Source organism: Lonchura striata, chromosome 5, assembly GCF_050655825.1.
Source record: "Lonchura striata isolate lonStrDom1 chromosome 5, ASM5065582v1, whole genome shotgun sequence".
Lineage (NCBI taxonomy): Eukaryota > Metazoa > Chordata > Aves > Passeriformes > Estrildidae > Lonchura > Lonchura striata.
Genome location: NC_140707.1, coordinates 27,780,368 through 27,802,149, shown reverse-complemented (window position 1 = coordinate 27,802,149; position 21,782 = coordinate 27,780,368). Strand labels below are relative to the sequence as shown.

Below are 21,782 nucleotides of genomic sequence, written 5' to 3'. Positions count from 1 at the left end.
GTCACACTAGGTAGCACGTGGTCATCTCTTAGTGAGCAGTTATTTTCATAGCTGATAGAAGTGTATAATGAGCTCTTTATATAACTTCTTGAACTTGTAAGTACAGAAAAGAGAATGGTTAGGATTTGTTGAGCAGGCTTTTCATTTTCAGGGGGATTCTCTTTCAAGCTTGGGTATCTGTTGCTGCATCTTTGTCTGTTCCTACATACACACATGAGCCTGAAAAATTATTGAAATAAGTCTATTATTGGTGGAGAGTGCAGAGCTCCCCAGTTAAATTATGTCAGGATGAAACCTGCAAAAACTATCAAGATATGATAGCAGATGGTAGAAATAAAAGAGATGTAGTTGTTACCTTCAGGAAATGCCACACAGTGTCCTTTCTGACTTCATCAGGGCTTAAATTGCATTAGCCAAAGTACTGAACTATCAGAATTGATTTTCCTTTAAGTCTGGAATGGATAGGAAAAGCACAGGTACCTCCAGAGGTTGGTTACTGAAAGCAGGGACAGGCTCTGCCTTCAAGGCCACTTGAATGAACAAACACCAGTAAGCAGTGCCCAGTTGTGGCTGCCATCAGGTGGCTTCCTGAGGCTGCTGTAAATGGACCTGTTGTTCTCCCTAAACCATAGACACAGGATTGCTTATACAGATGCACTACTCACTGTAGTAAGAGCAGTGCCAGAGCTGACAACTTAAAACTTCATTATCACAGCAGCTGACAGCTTGCAGCTTCCCACAAACCGTCCTGGAAATCAAGGAAGCTCAGCACCTACTAGAATTAGGCAGTGAAAGAAGAAAGTGAGAATATCTAGGAAGGTACAGACTTGCTATAAAAAGGTATCAGCCTCAGTCAGTAGAGTTATCCTAAAGATTTCAACTTCTCTTTTTCCTTTTTGTCCTTGCAGCAAGGATAGGTCTTTTACTGCTTTTTGTAGCAAGCTGATGATCTATTCAAAATGTAGTTTCAGCTAAAAAAACTTCAAGCCATTCATGTAAGTGAGCTACAGTAGGGAAGCAATAGGAACTGATGACCTGACCACAGCATGGGAACTGGATGGAGTATATTAAACAGGTAGAATGTCTGCTGCTTCCAAAGGCTAATGTTGGTTGGGGTTTCTTTCAGCTGTGTCATTTTAATGCTCCATCAGAAAGAGCATGTTCTTTACTGAAAGTCCCTCAAAAGCTGTTCACCTCCTTTTCAATGTCTGCAATAAATGTGTCTCAGGAAGATTAAAAATAAGGAGACGATAAACATTGCTGCTGTGAAAGTATGCCCAGGAGGAATACCAGCAGATCAAAAGCTTGAGCTGAATTTAAGTGAATCCATGCATCTTTGGTGAATTTGCCTGGAAAGGCAATTTCATATTTTGTATTTTACTTTATACTGGTAGTCGTTTTCTAATTAAAGGTCTAGTTTAAAAAAATAATGTCCTCAGTTTTGTTTCCTATGTTAGAAGAAATACAGTAGCACTAAGAAATTGTTTCTTTTCAATGGATAAAAAGGTTTTTTCACTCATTAGAAAAACTCATAATGAGCTGACTCCTCTTTTCCATTCTCTCACTGTGTTTATCCTAGCTTTTCTCCTTTGGCCATCTCCACTTCTCTCCCATTGACTGCTCTGTCCCATCCCTGCAGGGTGCGCTGCCGTTCGATGACGACAACTTGCGGCAACTGCTGGAGAAGGTGAAGCGTGGAGTGTTCCACATGCCCCATTTTATCCCCCCCGACTGTCAGAACCTTTTGCGGGGGATGATTGAAGTGGATGCCTCGAAACGTCTCACGGTAAGGAGGCATAGTGAGCAAGGCTTCATTTCTCGCCTTGTTGCAGGAATGGTTGAGCAGCTAAGGTAACTTGGTGATTTAGTAGCATTCCTATGTGTTTCCTCCTGAGCAAAGAAGGAGTGGAGTTGGTGGAGTCTTTGAGAAGAAGTTAGTTACCATTTCTTTCGAGTCATGAGGACAGATTGCTTTTGTGTTTTTCCTGTAACCTCATGATTCCCTTTCATATGTAACACTGGGCATTTAGGAGAAATCCCTCATAGTTCATTACAGATCTACTGGCCTATTCACACATTTTTGCAGTCCACCTGAGTTTTCTGAATCTTCTGTCTGATGTAGCAGTTTGCTGGGGGTGTGGTGTAACTGTTTGAAGGTCACAGGTGTTAGGACTGATATTTGAAGCTTTGCCATTAAACAGAGTGTGGTTTTCTTACATTTCTGACAGAAGTGTTGGCTTCTCACTTCAATGCACATAAGCTGCATTGTATTCTATCCTGCATTTACTCTGCATTATCCTCAGAGCAAGTGTATGCCAGTCTGCTCTTTCATCCTGTGCCCTGTGGTCCTGAGCACTGTCAGTCCCACAGTGTTGAGCTCCTGGCATTCAGCATTGAGTCTACATCTAGGATACATCCCATCACTACAACAGAGACCCTGCAAGAGTGAGGACTGTGTAGTGATTGTATCCTTCACTAACATTGTGTTAATGTTTTAGGGAATTAAAAAACATCGGCAATTAAAATAATTTTGGAAAGTAAGATTGCCTGCTTGTCAGTGGAGGCGTGTGCTTCTGTGGGTACATTGCCCCTGTAAATCCTATTGTCAGCCCTTGGTGATGATTTTATACAGATTTACTAAGTTCACAGATTCTGAGTGGGAGTATGTATAAAGAAATGTAAATTTAAAACTCCTCCTGGTTCTTCAGTCTGCTAAAATATTTATAAATAAACTCTCAGATCACTGGTTGGCCTCTCTGCTGAGATTGGTAACAACAGTCTGTGCCAGCTGTGATGGTGCTTTTGGGATGCAGACACCTCTGCTGAGAAGTTAACTGAAACTCCCTTCACAACTCCTTACAATATTACCTGGCATCTGGATTTTTCTTTCATTCATGACCAATCCAGGTCATGCTGTATTTGGTGACATAGGGGAAAAGTTCTTCAGGTTATTTCTAGTATCCCTACTTTTGCAAGCCCAGTAGCCATCACATTTTGCAGTACATAAATAGCACTGATTGAAGAAAAAAAAATTACACACCTTAAAAGACCTTTTTTAAACAGATTTTTAAAGAAAGGTATAACATTTTCACAAGTATATTCACAGAAAGAACACTGCAGTTGTTAAAGCAATATTCTGAGAGATGAGACAGCTGTTCTTCATGGCCAAGAAAGTCACAAAGTCCCTCTCAAGCTTAGATTCCTTTCCTTTATGTAAACATACCAGCTTCTCTCTTGTTTTGTTGGGTTTTTTTTCTCAAAAAAGTGCCAATGGTCTAAGTATGTTAAGGAGCAGATAATCAAGTGCTAGATCCTTCTTCAGATTGTTCTGAATTTTTTCCACAGGGCAGAGACAGACCCTAAATACTTTGCCTTAGGGAGGGAAAAAACCCCAGAACAGGTAGTTATTGGCAAGCACTAACCATTGAATTATGAATAAGTATTTGAAATAATACATATTAAAGAGCTGAGAGCTGGGAGGAATAAAGGTTGGCTCTTTGTTATTTGCTGCAGTCTTTTTTTCATTATTTGAGGGTCTCTGGGTTTGCTGTCCCTGCTGCTGTCACACTCCTGTGCTGTTAGTGAGCTGCTTGCTTTGACTGCCAGGGAGAAGGGAGCTCTTTGTTTACTGCACAGGAGCTGGGAATATAGAGTTCATTCTGAGGAGAGAGCTGAATTCTATTTTAACTGTGTCCTATGAAAAAGGGTATAAATATGGGTTTATTTGGAAGTCTCTATTCCTAGAAAATATCTCACTTGAATCAATTCAATATTTATACAAAGATGTGAGCAAAATTGCAGCTTGGGTACAATAAGTACAGATGTAGCTGTTACCATTACTGATCATTTGCTCAATACCTCACTAGTGAATTCAGCAGAAAAATACAGTGAAATGTAAGGTTACTATAATTTTTTTCTTTCATTTTTCACTTCCCCTCTCTGCTTTGTTCCTCTTTTTTTGATTTGTATCTCTTTTCTTTTTCATCCAACTGCATTTCCCTCTCTGCAGTAATTGCCATTTCACAGCACACCCACACCTTCCCCAGTCCATCTGTTAAAATGATCAACAAAAACAGAACCAGCATTCACGTTTGACTGTCATCATTTGCTTCAGTGTTGGAGCCTGAGAAGATTAATGGAGGGGATGGTACTCAGAATTATTGTTGCTGGCCCTTTCCAGCCTTAAGAAGCAGGCATTACCTTTCTATGTATATGATTCATTTATGGGAACAAGACTTTACTATTTCTTAGTGGAATATTGTTCACATTCACAATATGTTACATAGCCTCAAATGCAGTTAGTGGGACATCCTTGACCACTCATTTACTGGCCCTGTTTTACTAAACATGTTGTAACATAAAATAATTTGTGTTTTTATTTCATTAAACATAAGCTTTTCACTAAAAGTTGATTCCAGTTTCTGGTGTTGGTATTTCTGACCACCCATATTTATGAAAGCTGAAATCAGACAAAAAATGAATACTAAGATGATCAGCATTTGAAAGAGTCTGTCTGAATAGTGTGGCCTAAAAGAGCTTCAGTTAATGTACATAGATAATGCCTAAGAAAGGTTGTACTGGTTATCTGCATATTCATTAGAGGTAGTTACTAGGGAGAGAAGCATTATTTAAGCTAAAGGAAGATACTGGCACAAAAACAAACTTATGTCAAATGCCCTTACATGAAAGTGGGCTAAAAGCAAGAAGAATTTTAGGCATATCTGTGGGGTTCTGGGACAGCCTTCTAGTAGGAATAGTGTCAGGAGGGAGAAGTGAAGTAGTAATAAAGTTTGAGAAGGCTTATATGGGAGGTGTGTTCTGGGTGCCTAAAGTACTGCAGGATGAGGTTTCTTTTAGAATGTTTTCTTCAAATGACTCAGAGTTGCAACAGCAGAGAATTACAGCTCCTGTAGTAAAAACCAGTTGCATTCTCAGCCAATATTTTCTTCTCCAGAAAGACAAAGGGCAGAGACACTTTTCTGTTAAAGATGGATTAGCACTACTGAAACTTTGTTTCTAGAGCAAGGTAGATCAGAGCAGATACTGCAGAATAAACTATTCCAATTAAGCTGTTACTGTTCTAGCATTGACATCTTATACTAGAGTAGAATTACTTGTCTTCCATGTTAGGTGTCCACATAGGTGGAAATACCTGTCCCTGAATATTACCTAAAAAATCCTTCAACAACACATATTTGCAGAATCTCCTCTCTTCTTTCTGACTTTGTTTTTTCTTGGATTTGATGCTAATGATGTTATGCAGAATCTAAAGAATATTAAGAAATGAAGAAGGGAGAACTCCCCTGATTCATTTCTATAGAAGATCTTATGGTAAGGTGCCTATTCCATAATTTAATTTTTTTTTAAACTTTACAACCTGTAGAATGTAGGTAATTGTCCAGTTGATGTATTTAGGCTGCCTAAGGCCTGTTCATGCCCCATGCACATAGGACAGTGATACTTGTCCTTGTCAAGGTCTCTAGAGTCTGCTTTAGTACAGCTGCTACTGCTGAAATGGGTAATGGTTTTACTGCTGTTTGCTCTTCAGCCTGAACCCTGTGGCCAAGAAAAGTCTGTGTCTTGACATTACACAGTATGTTTAAAGCTCAGACAAGATCTTCTGGATGAAGAAGATTCATTTGCGGTATGGGTGCACAGATGGGTTTGAGGCTGGTCCCTTTCCGGACAGGGAAGTTGGAAATTTGACATGAGTTCAAGCCCTCATCTATATCCACAGACTTTGAAAAAGTTTTTCTTCAGGGCAGAACTTTTTAGCTTGGCAGCTGCTCTGCTGAGATCAGTGCTGAGGATGTAGACAGCGCTGTCTTGTTTTCCATCTGCCTGTCTCCATCTGTTGTTCCCTGCCTTGGAATTCAGACGTAAGCTCTTTGTGGGAGGAGACCTCTTTTTCTGATAAGCTTGTGCAGCTCTGTATCACAGTGGGTCTCTCATCTGTGAGAGAGAGATGTGCACTGAAGAAGCTCCTTGATGCTTCTTCAGTGTTCAAGTTTAGTATTTTGAAGTATTTTTACGTAAAACCATGATAAAGGAATTCTCCCTCTCCTTCCATTATGGTATCTCAGCCTGCAGAAATCTCTCTGACTGTGCATGTGCAGTGGATCTGAGCATGTTTTGTTATTTCAGAGATGATGTCATGAGACAGTTGCCTGCAGTGACTAGGAGACATTAGGAAGTAGCATTTTTACAACTTTCATAAAATGGTATTAAACTTGGCAAACTCATGTGCAAACAGCAAGAAAAGCCCTCTGGGAAGGGTTGTTAAATGCCTTTGTCACTTAAATGCATTTAAACATTGTGTTTAAATGAAGGCAGGAGTGAGATTAGCTCCCACTGTGTATCTCCCTCCCCTGCACTGCACAGTAGAAATTGTACAGACTTCTCCTTGTCAAAACCAATCGCCCTCCCATAACCCTCCTGTCACTTTAATGCAGACAAAAAGCAACAAAGCATTAATTAATTACCTTTAAAGCAATAGTGAAGATGTTGGCAGCAGCAAGCACACTTCTAATAACATTTCAGTGCAATTACATTTGAATCAGTATAGGAAATGGGTTTGTAGAATACTTTTCATACCTGGGATATCCCAGCATATTTCAGAGCAATGATTTTGATGTGGATTGAATGGCAGATGTCTGGGTAAACAGCAGCCATGAGAGCTGTCATTCACCTTCAAATGTGTATCAAGGTGCAATGGGCCATCTCTTTCAGAAAAATGCTGTGTGTTCATTAATTTGAAGGAGGTTGATCAGCAGGGATGGGCAGGAGTCATTTGACATCTTCTCTGAAGGAGCCTAGAGGCTCTCTGAATAAGACATGAACTGATGACCCTCTTTTCTTTCCCCTCTCTAACTCAGAAAGTGAAGTGCTGTTGTCTGCTTTGCCATGGCATTTCTGTATGTCACAGACACACAAGAGCACAGTGTCCCATGGAGGCAGAAAATGCAGCAGGAGAAGCAAGCATGAAAGAGACTTAGACATTGCATAGCTGTATCATCTGCATCTTGTCTGAAATCATTAATCTCTCTAACCCTCCATGTTGTGTATGGGAAATAATGAGTAGATGTGGTTTTACCAGCACAGGAGGCACAGTCCACCCCTTAGCAGATCCTCACAGAACTATACATCTGTTAAGGAGCAATTCTAAAAAATCCTGCCCCATGGAAGCTCTACAAAATAGGCTCTCCTCATGTCCTGTGGTTGTACCTCAGCTTGCACAGAACCAGAAGGAAGAGGGCTGTGTCCCACAAATCATATCTTTATCTCGACAGGAGATGGCAGTGTGTCAGGAATACTCTACCTTGCTCTTAAGAGTGCAGGGGTTAGAGGACTACCTAATACAGGGGAATTGTGATGAAAGGCAGTTACTGTGGCAGGCAGATGCCATGGCTGGAAGCTCTGCCAGTCTGCCTGGGCTGATGGATGTGTGTGCTGGGGGCATTGGTGCTGGTTCGAAGACAGGTATGTGAGTGCCAGCTGCACCTCTGGTTGCAGTGTTGATGCATTCTGGGGTTTAAAGGAGACTTTGTTTCCCACACTGTTCCCTCCAGCCTCCTGTCACACTTTCCTAAGCTGCATTCCGTTGTTGCTTTGTTTTCAGGAAAAGCCCTGACTCACTTAAAAAAATGATCTCATATATAGCCAAACTCATGTCTTACTGATTTCCCAGACATGGAGCTATTGCTCCATAGCACAAAGGCCTCTGATTCCTTGCTCTCTGTGGCAAACACTTTATATCTCTGAGATTTTGTTGTTTGCCTGTTCCTTATTTTTTCTTTCTTTTTGTTTCTTTCCTCTCTGATTCTAATTATTGTGGAAGTGGAATGTAATAAGAGCAGGACAGCTGTCACCACTCTTCCTGACCATTGCAATGGGTCTGTGATTTCCTCTCATATGAGTTTTCTTCCAGCTCTCTCCTGTCTTTCCCCTGAATGTTGCACAAATGTGAGCCCATGTGCAGTAAGTATGCATTTTGTTCTGCACCTACAAAGGTGCTGCATAGTGATGAATATAAAAAACATTGCCCACATAACAAATAATCCCTGGACATCTAAGAAAAGTTCTTTTCTGTAAGTATGTCATAGGAAGTTTCTGTCCTCTCTGCTGATGAGGGTTTATCTTGGAAAAATCATGTTGCCTTATTTTCCTGTGCTTGTGGGAAAAGATACCATCATAATGTTTGTGGAATCTGCCTTCCATAGGTGGGCATGGCTACTTTCAGCTTTAATCAGTCCTTCAATGCATAGTGAAATTCTCATGTGTGGAACACGAAAGAGGGAAGTGAAATAAATTTGTGGTCTGGTGTTCAGGTGCAGAATTAGCAAATTGCATAAAACCTTATTCTGCTTGGTCCTTAGATTTTGATGATAAGTGTGAAGCCAATCTAGAATCATCCTCTGTCCAGGAAAGTCACGTCACAGATGCAGGAATTATTTTGTTTATTATCTGTTTGAACCTATTTTCTTCTTTATTCCTCTCTCTTTTCCTCCAAAACAAAACTAGAAATGCAATTTAAGTATAAAGGATCAACTATTATGCACATACAAAAAGGAGCAGTTAGAATACAGAGGGAAGGACTTGGGAAGGGAAAAGCTTGAATTTCCAAAACAGTTACCTGTGAAGCCTTGCACTTATCATTTGCCTGGGATTTGCTCTTGACTGATGCCTTATGTCTGGAATTCAAATGTCATTTCCATGCAGGATGGGTATTTATTCCACTAGGATGAGTGTCTCTTTATGCAGCATAAAGTTCCTGTTGTATGCATATGTTCATCTTTGAAATTTTGTATTTACTTGAATAAGCCTTGAATAAGGATGCCTTGTAGAGTTACCTTTTCTATTTTACAGCACTAATTCCTTGTTTTCTTTTCCTTTACAGCTAGAACATATTCAGAAACACATATGGTATATGTAAGTAACTTTAAAAAAATTGTTTGCATACATTCGCTGTTGCTTCTGGTATTCTAGTGGTCTGTGAAGAGACCACTAGAAGAGTGAGACTGGAGTTTGAAAGCAGGTTTCATATACATGAGAAAAAGAGGCAGAGAACAGAAAAACATCTAATTTTTAATTTTTCTACCCTTTGCTATTCATATAATTGCATTTATATGTACCGACCGAGGAACTTTTTTGGTACAATGACTAGCAACTCTTTGAAATAAGACATCTGGTCCAACAACTTGCTGTGTTAAAGAGATACCTGCAGGTGATCAGCAAAAAAATACCCAGCTAGCAACCATATTTAGTTTGCTATCCAAGTGCTACAGACAATCCCTTGTAATACCTTCTTGACAAGAAAGCTTTCATTTGTTCCTTCTTGGCGTCTTGGCTTTTCTCTGAAGTAGAAACAAAAACGATGATATTGATAAGTAAGCACCTGTGAGCAAGAGCTTCTCTGTCTCATAATCCCCACTCCTTTTTCATAGCAAGCTAAGAGGCTGTTTCTGGCCTTGTAACCTGTTGATGTGAGAGTACTTCTGTGACTGGATTAAAAACAGCAGTCCTGACAGTGAAACAGGAGGTCTGTGAGAAAAGTATATACTTGTCTGGTGGTTTGGGTGTAAGGAAGATTGATGGCTTTTAAAAGTGACCTTGCTCTTTGTGTAGTCTTCGTAGTATTTCAAGAAGCTTAAGTAAATAAACTCTTTATACTATGATATCTTAATCAAATTAAGGAGAATACTTCACATAATAAACAAGGAAATTATGCTTGGATAAATTTCTCAGAGTCAGCATTTCCCAGGTGGGAAAGTCCTACCTTCATAATCCCAACATTACTCTTGAGAAGTACTCAAGGATTATATGAACTGATATATAAGCCTATCACCATGAAAAAAAAAACTTTTTCTTTATTTGTTTTGTTTTCTCTAATTCTGTCTTATGGGCCATGTTCACCTCTGGATTTATATGACTTCAGTAGGACCTGAGGGGGTTCAACATTTTGTTGAATACCTAAGAAAATAATTGGAACTAAGAAAAAATTTAGTTTACCTGAAATAGTGGCAGCACTTTGCCCATGGCTTTTCCATGCTCTCTTCAGTTACCAGACATGGCACCTTTTTAAACCAAAGAAATACTGGAGATTTCCTACACATACATTTTTTTTTTTTTTTTTTTTTTTTTTTCAGCTCTCATGGGTAAATGTAGTACAAATGGAGTGGGGAAATCTCTAATTGTAATCTCTGAAATCCCTGCTATAAGGTCTTGCTAGCAATTGCAGAAGTAAATGCTGTATACATGAGATTGGACAGATAATTCCCCTCTGTTTCTTCATTGAGTGAAATCAGCTGACACTCTCTGGGCTTTTATCAGAACTGGAATAAGAAATAAGTGAAAAGTTATATTTTTGCCCTTCTCAAGATTTTTTCCTGGAACTTTTCACTTGTTGAAGGACTGTTGTCCCAGGCTTACATATGCAATTGTTACTTTAGTCTATATTTAGAATTTGAAGATTTTTTTCTTTGGAGATATAAACATTTGAACACTTTAATGTTCTTCTCAGTGAAGGTCAGACTCTGTGATAATTGACACAGTAAACTGTATCTGAGGCTGTTTTCAGAAGTAGAAACTGAGTTTTGCAAAAGCAAGTTCCTCTAGACTCCCAGGGTACTCAGTGCAGAAAGGCTCTTCCAGATGTCTCTTCAGATTGCCTAAAAAGAAGTTTATGCCCAAAATAGCTTTTTTAATGAGTCTCTTTCTCATTTTCTCTGTACTGGCCATGGATTGACCTCAGGAGGCTAACATCCTGTGGCTAATTTTAGTCAGTGAATAACCTTGCCGCCTCCAAAACTCAACTGCTTTCATCTGGTAATGTTTCACAACCTCTTTGCATTTATTTTGCCTGGAAATACTTATGCTGACAGAGAAGAAGGGGTTGTAGTGTTTTATCCTACGGCTCTTTAGCTCACCTCTTAAATTTTTTTCTTCATTTTATCTACTATTCTGTGTAAAATCTTCATCCTTTGTCATATATAGGTTACTGACCTGAAAGTTGTACTCTGAACACTGAAGCGGTTTCACTTAATTCTTCAAACAAATATTGAGGTTACTGTAAAACTGAAGAAAAGATTTAATTGCAGATTTAGGCAGGCAGAGGAAGAGGTCTTGAAAGTTGAAATCATGATTCACAAGCCTAAAAAAAGGAAGAAAGAAACCTAAGTGAAACCTTTCGTCAGCAACCTCCAGTTCTTGCTCTCCCACCCAAATTAATTCAGTGAGGTTTCTCGAGCCTTTTTAATTGAAATCATTTATTTTTACCTCAAATGCAGGTTATCATAAACCAGAAAATAAACAGCAGTTATTTTCACAATTTTAATAAAGTAAGAGGGCAAATAAAATTACCTATTATGGTAAATATGCACTCCTGTAGCACTGAGTTATTGCCTTAATTGTGAAGGTACCAACTTACTAAAATAAGAAAAAGAATAAATGTACTGGTTCTGCTTTGCTTTACACTGATGCAAATGGGCATATCTCAGTGAGATTCATGAGAGAATTTCATGGAGAGACTGAAAAAGTCCACCCTGATCAGGAATCACAGCCATTGTATCCACCAATCCTCACAAAAGAGGGTGGGTTTTAAAGCAGCAATTACATTCATGTGGGCCTTTAAAAAATATATGTGATTTGCAGTAGTCACTCTGTGACATTGTTTGATGTCTGTGTGGGCTGCAATGCAACAAATTTGTCACTCTGCTAGACTGAGAATGGAACAGGCATTGCAGTCGTGCCAATCACAGCCCAGACCCAGTGATTTTCCTTTCCTGAAGCTCTGAATTGTGCTGCCAAATGACAAGACACCTCTTTGCAGATTTTACTTGTACCTGATGAGGAGGTGTGAAAATTCCTGACTCTGTCTGGGGCTGACCAGGTGCCGGGCATAAGGAAATGCCACCCTGGAGTGCACGGAGAATGGCAAGCTGTGCTCTCTATAAATGGCTCCTGTTCTGATTGATACTAAAGAAAATTGTAGATTCTATTCAGACAAGAGCAGCTAGTGGGAAACCCAGGTTTCCTGGAAAATTTCACAGACAATAATTCTTTTTAATCTCTTTTAATTACCTTAAGGACATCTGCTTGTAACAGGAATGATTAATTAAGTCAATACTTTTCAGAAGTGAACTGTAGATCATTAAAAAGCAAAAACACTCAGCTGCTGTTCACAAGGTCTATCCTGCAAGAATTTGTCTTAATGACAAGGTCATCACTGGATTTAATAGTGCAAAGTTATGAACTAATCATTGCTTATTACTTTCTGAGGGCTAGATCTTGATCCTAAGAGGTAGCAGTAGTGACCTCTGAGAAGGAATAAGATGTTTCTTTAGTTGAAGAAGGATTTTTGAGTTTAGCCCTTAGATTCAGGACCATGGTGGCATTGCAGAAGATGCATGTGCTTCTGCAAGACTCAAAGGGGGCATCAGAAGCTGTGTTTAGTGGTTTGACACACAAGAACAAATCCCAAGGAGCAGATTCCATGTCTTCTGTGTTTACCTACAGTGCCCTAAATTGAGTAAAACTGAACAGCATGTGTATTAGTTCTCCTTGTAAGAGAAGTGGAATCTGACCCATGTTGCCATGACCCATGTAATGACCACCAGTCTGACTCCATGATAGCCAGATAGGGCTGAGCACATTTTCACTGCTCCAAAAGAAGATAAAATGAACATTTCTGAGGAGTCTTTTTGAAAGTGATGTCCCACAAACAGAGTAGATGCCTCACAACTGCATTTCAACTTGCTTAAAAATAAATTGCAAGTAGCACTCAGCAATCTCCTGTGATTGTCCCAGCATGTGACTATCCTATTCTGGATACATTGACTTAGTATTGCCTTCTTACCTTGGAGAAGATAATCTGCATTGGCTCTTTTTAAGGTGTATTATCTCTCTTTTTGGTACACTGGCTGAGACCTTGGGTTCGTGTATATGAGCTGACCAAAGTTTATTTCTAACTTACACAAGAAAAACTAAGGAAATTTGGATTGGAACTCCTTTTTCTGTGTAGATACTTGGATAGCTTACATTGAGTCAGGAATATTTTAAACTACGCAAGCAAATTCATAAGTTGGGGCCACCTTATTTCTTCCAGCATCAAAAGGAAGGATCTCTAGTCCAAACACAGGCCTATAAACAGCAAATGCAGTTGAAATATTCCTGATTCCTGTTGTCTATGCTGGGAATCTAGACCAAACAGTCACACATTTGCACCACATAAAGGAAAGGAAGGACGCCACTCACAGAGCAGGGAAACTTCAGCATCACACAAAGTCACCATTGAGAAATAGCAGAGGTTCAGAGTAGACAATTTCTCCAACCAAAACACCAGCACCACCACCAAACCCACCTCTTTGAGTGGATAGAATTTACATTAATTGCTCACTGCCTACCGAAATAAAATCAAAGGATATCAAGATGCTGCAATACATATCATTAATCAGTTAGAAATACCCTGACACCTTGACCTGTTTCTTGCAGTCAGGGCCTTAAATTGCAATGAATAATCAATATTTCCTGAGCCTAGTGAATGGGATGAGATAATTGTACAGAAAGCCTGTATTAACTACATTTGAAAGAGTAATATGTTTTACTGCTAATGGTGTGTTCTGAGGTCTGCCACTGACCTCAGGCTTCGCACTTGAGTCAAAATTTTCAAATTTGCATGTCTTAAGAGAAAAAGAGGTTGTCATGTTTGGCTGTGTAATTAAGCAGTGTGGTTTTCCCCAAAACACTTTAAAGTGTGTCGAGTAGGAGCCTGAACACTGAGGTCTCTTATTCACATTGGAAGCGTTAACGAAAGGAACTGCTGCAGTCCTGGTTGTAATCAGAATTGGTGAAAAAGAGTGATGGTTTGTTCAGTGCTCCTTCTTCAAAAGGAAATCATTCAGCTTGAACTTTTCAGCCTGATAGTCTGAAGTCTGGCCAGCTGATGAGACATCTCTAAAAACATGTGGTGTTTTATAAATGTTTGGCATTAGGATGCTGAACAGCTGCTTCTATTACAAGGGCACTGGTAAGTGAAGTCCTGTTGCCTTGCTGACTGAACACAGACATTTCTCACTAAAGACACAAATCCACAACCTGCTGGTCAGTCTTAGCCTTCATGACAGTTTCTTATGAGAATAATATCTGTCTGGTTGGAAGCTCTGGTCTCTCAGTGGGAATTTAGCAAGCTGTTTCCATCTGTTGCTGCAGGCTATGTTTCAGAGTATGGGTTCATTTGTGACTCATGTTTCTTTTCTCTCCTTTCCCTCCCCCTTTCTCTCTCTCATCTTCTTTCCTCTGCAGAGGGGGTAAGAATGAGCCAGAACCAGAGCAACCAATCCCTCGAAAGGTGCAGATTCGTTCTCTGCCTTCCTTGGAGGATATTGATCCAGACGTGTTAGATAGCATGCACTCGTTAGGCTGCTTCCGTGACCGAAATAAACTCTTACAGGACTTGTTGTCGGAAGAGTAAGCACCTGCTCAGTCTTCATATCAGTTGGGTGTCCAGGGGCTGGGATGCTTATGAACCTGGGGAGAGGTAGAGAGCACTTTAACTGATGTCTCTCTCTCTGAGTGACTGGTAAGAGCTTCTCACCCTCTGGCTGCTCATTTGCCGGTGAGGTTTGGGAGCAAGCACTGAGCCTTTCTTACTCCATGGGTCAGAAGCTCACAGCAATGGAACCACTGTGCTAATTCTTCCCTAGCGGCCAGGCCAGGTCACTTCATTAAAATATGGGCTGCACAGTCCATATGGGGAGGTGCCATTGCTGATGTTTGTGTTGGATATACCTTTGTTGCCAAATTTTTATTTATTTCAAACCTATGCCTAAGAGTTGGTGTATCGCCTAAGGTGTTAAGAGGGACAGGTAGTAGAAAGAACACTTGGAGGCTCAGGAGACCTGTCTGGCTGCCACTCTTGGTTTGGACTTCCTGGGGCACATAACATTGACTGTCTATGACTCTGTTCTGTATGTGGAACATGGGAATCTTATTTCCTTTCCTCACTAGCTGCTTGTTGGAAACAGCAAGGGTCTCAAAAGCTTTGTGGTTGTGTATCTAACTGTCATGTACATGACCACTTCCAACTAATTTACAATAACTGTGACAGTTTATTTGATGAGAAAGTTTTATGTGCATGTTGACCTTTTTTCCTTTTCAAATATAAATGGTTTTTTTTCTTCTTTTTTTTTTTTTCAGAGAAAACCAAGAAAAAATGATTTATTTTCTTCTGCTTGACCGGAAGGAGAGGTATCCCAGTCATGAAGATGAGGATCTTCCCCCTAGAAATGAAATAGGTACTGCAGATATGACCTTAGTCACCATGAACCTGTATGAACTAGTTCCTCTTCACTGTTTTTTTTATAAATTCTGATTTTATTTTCATTTAAACCCAAGCCCTAGCATTGCTGTTACCTTCTCAGTGAAATGGTGTATGCAGCACTGGTGAGAATCCTCAGCCTGGGGCAGGCAGGTCTGTTCTAGAAGGCTTCATCTTTCAAGATATGTCTGTCTCACAGTGCAGAAACATCCAAGTAGGTCTTGAATGGGATTTTAAAAAATGTGCTGTGGACCCACAGGCTGGTTCTATGCAGGCAGATGAGGTTTAGCAGTATAATCTAGTAGCAGAATTTTCTAATTACAAGTCTCCTTGCAGTGTTACAGAAGGTCTGCTCATGGACTTCAGTTACTAAGAAGCTGTGTAGCTGCATCCCTCTGCAGTTATATATGTACACATTCTCTTCTCTAACTGAATACATGCACTGCTGAAAGTATGAATCATATAACTTAGCTGTTTTATAGTACATAAATCAAACTCTCATGTTTTTAGACTTAATAAGATTTTAAAAGCTTAATGCACAATAAGATCATATATCTTACAAAGCTCTTGTGATACACTTTATTCCTATTTATTCATTGGTTTTTTAGGGTGCTGCTGATCACCACTAATCCAGACAACAGGAAAACTGCTCCCCAAGGAGCTAACTGTATAAGTGACTCTTGATGTGGAGACAAGTTTAATAAAGGATTAGTCACTTCTAGCAATGATCTGAAACAGAATTTTGCATAGGAAGTGTGGAGAATTTCAGGTATTGTACTTCAGCACTTTGAAGACTAGAAGAAAAGTGCCCTTTATTTTCACTGGAAAGCCTGGAATCTCACAAGCTTTCAGGCCAGTTGTTAATGCTTCATTGAATTATTAACCTATCCAAGTTCCAGGCTCCAGGCCCTATAATTTTGCAGGGAAATCTCTTCTACAGGAGAAGAGATTAAAATTCTTAGTTAACACAGCAATTTTTAAATTCCTACCTGGATGGAGCTACAGAGAACATGTTAGCAGGGATCCTGATGAAGATAGGTAGCTATGCCAGCTGCAGGTCCTGTGGTCAAAAGCCCCTTGCTCGGTGCAGTTTGTCATCTAGCACTCTGCTAATCAGCTTTTGACTCAAACAGATTATCCTGCCATGTAAGGACAGCATTATCTTGTTTTAGAAATGCTTTTGTCATAAGAAAAGAAACAAGGTGACTCTAGAATCTTCAAACCCAGCATGTAAGTGAATATGTACCTGTGCCCTAAATGTGTCATATATCTCTTCCACGTACTGAGGTATTTTTTTATGGTTTGAAGTGAAATATTATGGTCCACTCTTGTATTTTTTTGTGCAAGGAGTGAAAATGTTTCCTAACAGGGAAACACTGACTGTATCTCTGTGCCTCACCCACACATTTGAGCATTATTCTTTGAGTGTTTGTATGTTGTATTTCCTCTTCCACAGAGGGTTTCCACCATCCTCTGTTCCCAGCAGTGTCTCTGAGAACATGGGGCAAGGTTTAATTAGGAGCAGTCATGTGTCTGATGAGTATCTCATCATTAGCCATTAGCAATGGCCTTGCACAGACAAAGAAAAGCAGAGAACAAATAACAGTTTAATAATAGTAGCTTGAAGAAACCATATTCATGAGAGTTGTGCATTATCTGAGCTCTTCCAAAAAAAAAAAAAAAAAAAAAACATCTGAGAGTATTTTGTTTTTTCCTTTTTTCCTCTTTGTTGGCATATTAAGTCTCAGAAAGGGTCGATGCAGGTAAAAATATGGCCAGCTACAGCTTGCCCTTTCTTCTGGTGTCTCTTTGTCTGATTCAGCTGTATGAATTTTCTTCCAAGGGCCAAGGAAGGGCCACTTCCAACATTTTTCACATGCAGATCCATTTTCTTTACTTGAAAACACGGGAATGAGAAACTTCTCAGTAAAAGGAATGAATGTCAACTAATGTCTCCATGAGAAAAGGGATTTTGTGGGGTGAGGTTTCTTAATAAACCAGAGAACAAAAGGTTGGACAGGAACAGACATAGAAGATAGAGGTTCCTCATCCAAACTCAGAAGGTGAAACTTTATTTCTTGCTTTTTGTGAGAAGGCAGATTTATAATTGGATCATTACCTATATAATTCTATCTTTATATGTAAAAATCCTTAGAAATGGCTTTGCTTTTCTGATAGGAAATAATAGAAAAATGCATCTTTAGTATTGTCAGTGTCACTGGACTATGGCTTGATTTTTTTTCACCCTGTATAATGAGTCAAAGAAGAGAAGGGCAAATACTGGAGATTTTCCTATTTTTAATTCCTGGGCTTATGCAAAATCTTCTGCAGCTTTTGTGTGACACCACTTTAGTAATTTTGGCAGGAAGGGTGTGTATATAACTAATTCTTTAATATCTTTGGACTTGACAGTGATAGTGCCTTGTCATTTCTTAATCAGACCTTTCTAAAAAGTATGTACAATACTTGATACTCTTGGCCATAATGTAGTGTAGGATTGTGGCCAATTTTAAATAGGCATCAAATACCTTTATTAGAAGCTCAACCACATTAATGCAAGCTTTGGATGTATTTTCCATCCAACTTTTGTGAATTGCTGTTCCTGAATTTATAGGTGTATTTCACCACCTACTCTTTTTGCTTATTGTCTGTCTTTGATAACATAAAATATAGATTAGAAATCAGTATCTTCCAGCATCTTAGGCAGCAAGGGTTGATACAAAAGAATCATTTTGCTTATTAGTGATATCCTTCTCCTCCTCACTTTCCTGTTGATTCCCTCATGGCCCCTCTGGCTAATGTTCTTCTCTCAGGTTTCCTCTTTCTGACAGCTGTACAAAATACTGTCATTCAAGTTTTTAGCTAATTCCTCTTCAAATTTCTTCTTTGCTGTCTTTTAAAGTCCAGCTTTTAGGAAAATGGCACGTCACTTTTGTAAATGTCACTTGGCTGAGTTTCCATTTCTGTTTTGAACATTCATGGATCAAATGCACTTTTAAAATATCTTTTCATGAAATATTTTTCTTGTCTTTTTCTCTTTATTGTTTAACTTTTCTTGTTTGAGTGTATTCATCACCATTCTTCTGACATTTGATGCTTTCTTCATCTTCCTTCTTCATTTCTTTTAAACTGGACTGTTTTACTTTCCTGTTTTATATCTGATATTCTGCTACAAAACTTATATCCATTTTGTATTATATATACACTTTGAACATCTTGTTATGTGTGTTACTCTGCTGTAGATACACTCATGAACAACCAGTTGTTCTGTAGCATGATTTTTTTCTCATATTTTGAACTTGCTTGAAGAAATGGGAGTTTAAAAAACCTAAACCTTGTCCCAGCTTACTTTTGACCACTTACACGTATGCAGCTGAAGTCACACAGTATGAATGTTTTATTTGGTTTATCTCCCTTTGTTTTTCTGTCAGCTTTATGCACTCTTTTTTTTCTTATCTGGAGTTCATTGCCTATACCATTTTCTGCTATCTTTTTATTGCTGGATAGAGTTTGAAACACAGCTGCACTTTTTATCTAATTAATTTTTAAGAGGAATATTATTACTGCTAACACAAAGAATACTTGGGTTATACTGTAATGGGTCAGTTGTTATCACTAATCCATTTGCGTTGAACCATCTTAGCTCATGTTCATTCTTTCAAGGATAAGCTCTGCCTCAAAGAGATCTTGTTCTAAAAAACATGATGTCAGAAAGAGAGAAGAAACGAGTGCATGTTGGATGTGAGGAGGGCAGGATAATAAAGAGCAGGCAGTGGTCAAGTGTGGTATTTCTGGTTTTGCACAGGAATCCTTGGAGAAGAAGGATCCTTGAGAACTGGGCACTGTGAGCTTCTTTCTAACAGCAGGGGTGAAGGATGCCTTCTTTTACAAGTGGCCACTCTCCACTAAAATTAAAAATACGTCTATAAAAAGAGGCAGGGAACTGAAATAGCCCAACCAAAGGAAAGAAAATCCATCTGTATTTTTTTCTGCCTTTCTCCTTTATGCTGTTTTAATGCCATTTGCAGTATTAGCTATAAAGCATTTCAGCGGGTCTGTATTTGGTTCCCTGCTTCACTATGAAGGTGTGGATGATTTGAGAAGTCACCTTCTGCAATGCATTTTGATATCTTCAGACTCTTCTTAGAACGATTTAAGTGCTCCTCAGAACCTCAGTAAATGTTTGTCAGCATCTTTAGGAATGAATTGCCTTTAAATATCTCTTATCTTTCTTATATATCTTTTATATATATTTAAATATCTCTTATAGCTCAGTTTTCACTCTGCAAAGCTCAAGTAGCACTTTGATACCTCATAGAATTGTTACACAATAAAATGTGTCTAACATTTCATTTACTATGGTAGTAAAAGCTCATTTGTCTCAGGTAGACAAGCATGTTTTATTTGTAATGCTTCTGAAGGAGGAAAAATATAAATCAGCAGGAAAAACCTGAAATCTAATCTTAAAGATGCAAAAAAAGGGTATTCTTTCTGAGCAGAATGCAATTCTGAATTTCGAGTGTACTCCTGTCCCTGTGTCACATTTAATCTGGCTGGCAGGGCTGTGGAAGGCAAGCTCTAGCAACCTGAGTACATACACAGGGTCCCTAGATGGCTCATGCTCTGCCTAACAGCTTGTGCTATAGCCCATGCTGTCACCTTGTATCATCCCGTTATTACTGTTACCAGCTTTGCAACTAATTTCTGCAAGCTGTGGTGTAGTTGTCCCTCTATTTTGCAGTGCTCATAGTACCTTCAGAGCAGTGGCAGGGCTCCTTCTCTCTGCAGGTGTATTGCAAGCTACATCTTAATGCTTGCAGATTTGGAACAAAGAGGAGGCTCCCAATGTCCACCTCCATTATGAAGAGATCTGTCTTTGTAGGGGAGGTGTGAGAGTGAGATTGTTGAGAGAATATTTAACCAGCCTGCATGAGGTAAGTCCCAACTGAATGGAGCTGACAGTGTTTTCTTTCCACTCAGATCCCCCCAGGAAGCGTGTGGACTCCCCCATGCTCAACAGGCATGGGAAGCGGCGGCCAGAGAGGAAGTCCATGGAGGTTCTCAGCGTGACAGACGGCGGATCCCCAGTTCCTGCTCGCAGAGCTATTGAAATGGCACAGCATGGACAGAGGTGGGTCTGTGCTTCACCCAGGAGCCCTGCCTGCCTGGGTCTGCTCCCCTCTTTTGTGTTGCACACGTGCAAAGGAGCTGTGGGGCTTTTATGTTCGCACCAGCACTCATTACACCTTCCAGTCACATCTGCAACATGATCTGGCAGCCAGCAGTGCTGGTGCACACAGGGGCAGAAGTTCTGCCAGGGGCTTAATGGTTCTGTGTGCTTGCAGCTATTCCTCACAAAGCCACCATGGCCTCTGACTAAGACTCATCTCAACTCTTTTTAATTGTTGAGGACATGGGCATGCAGTCTAAGCTTGCAACACAGGCTGACTGGGCAATGGGGACACTTAAGAGAGGTCTGGCAATGGGGACACTTAAGGGAGGTCTCAGACACATGTATGCTATCAGACAGGATAAATTACCTTCTGCTTGTTCTTTCCAGAGCCCACAACAGGAATCTAGGTGACTATCTGGGATTCTAACTTAGGTTTCTAACTTTTGGGCACCTGAAGTTAAATGAACACCATGCTCCATGTCATCAAAACAACTTGAATCTGAAAAGCCCTGTCCAGGCATCTTGTACATGTCAGCGCCAGCATGCATTTGAAATGGCACATAAATCACCACATGCTTGTAAAGCAATGGAATATGTATAATTTGCCTCTTTTCTGTCAAAGAAAGTGTCAGTCTTGTGGAGAAACAGCAGAGGAAAATGGTGTCTCCTCAAGGCAAGTTCTGGGGGAGTAAGTGAACTGTGGATATTCACTTATGTGAACCATGGAAGTTGCTTCCTCAGTCCCTATGACCAGCCTAAGGGGAGCACATGCTTTGGTTGCACAATTGCATTAATCAATCAATATAAAAGGACACTTCCCATGTATGAATGATGATGATAATGATGCTGCTGTAACTTCTGTTTCAGTTTTGACATAGTTTTTTATTTGTTCAGCTCTTAAGATCTGTTAAAAAAAAAAAAAAAAAACAGCCTGCAGTGCCCAGAAGCTCCCTTTGGTGACTGAGAACTGGGAGAAGAACATAGATATTCCAGAGACCCCTAGACTTGCTGGAAGCTTTTCCTGGCAATTGTTACAGTTCTATCTGCAGTGAAGAAAGAGTGGTGATTTCCAGAATCTGCTAGGTCTTATTTCAGACTGGATATGTGACCTTGAGACTGCTATAAAGACTTCTTGACATATTGTAGGTTGGAAACCTTACTCAAATACATGATTTGGTGTGAGGTGTGGGTGAAGGAAGTGTTCAGGACAGGATGTGCTCAGTGTTCCTAATAGGACTTAAACGAGTAAGATGAGCAGAGCACTGACTCCTTGTTCCACCTGCAGTGTTTACTCTG

The 21,782-nt window shown here is 39.7% G+C and overlaps 1 protein-coding gene across 16 annotated transcripts in view; it reads left to right on the top strand.

Moving 5' to 3' along the window:
- BRSK2 (BR serine/threonine kinase 2) overlaps positions 1-21,782 on the top strand; it is a 301,198-nt gene that overhangs the window by 231,282 nt on the left and 48,134 nt on the right. For all 16 annotated transcript variants that reach the window (XM_085580157.1, XM_085580154.1, XM_085580153.1 and 13 more), the window contains exons 8-12: positions 1,640-1,786; positions 8,897-8,928; positions 14,299-14,463; positions 15,193-15,290; positions 20,294-20,444. In XM_085580157.1, coding sequence (XP_085436283.1) covers positions 1,640-1,786; positions 8,897-8,928; positions 14,299-14,463; positions 15,193-15,290; positions 20,294-20,444 — 593 coding nt within the window. The remainder of the gene's footprint in view (positions 1-1,639; positions 1,787-8,896; positions 8,929-14,298; positions 14,464-15,192; positions 15,291-20,293; positions 20,445-21,782) is intronic.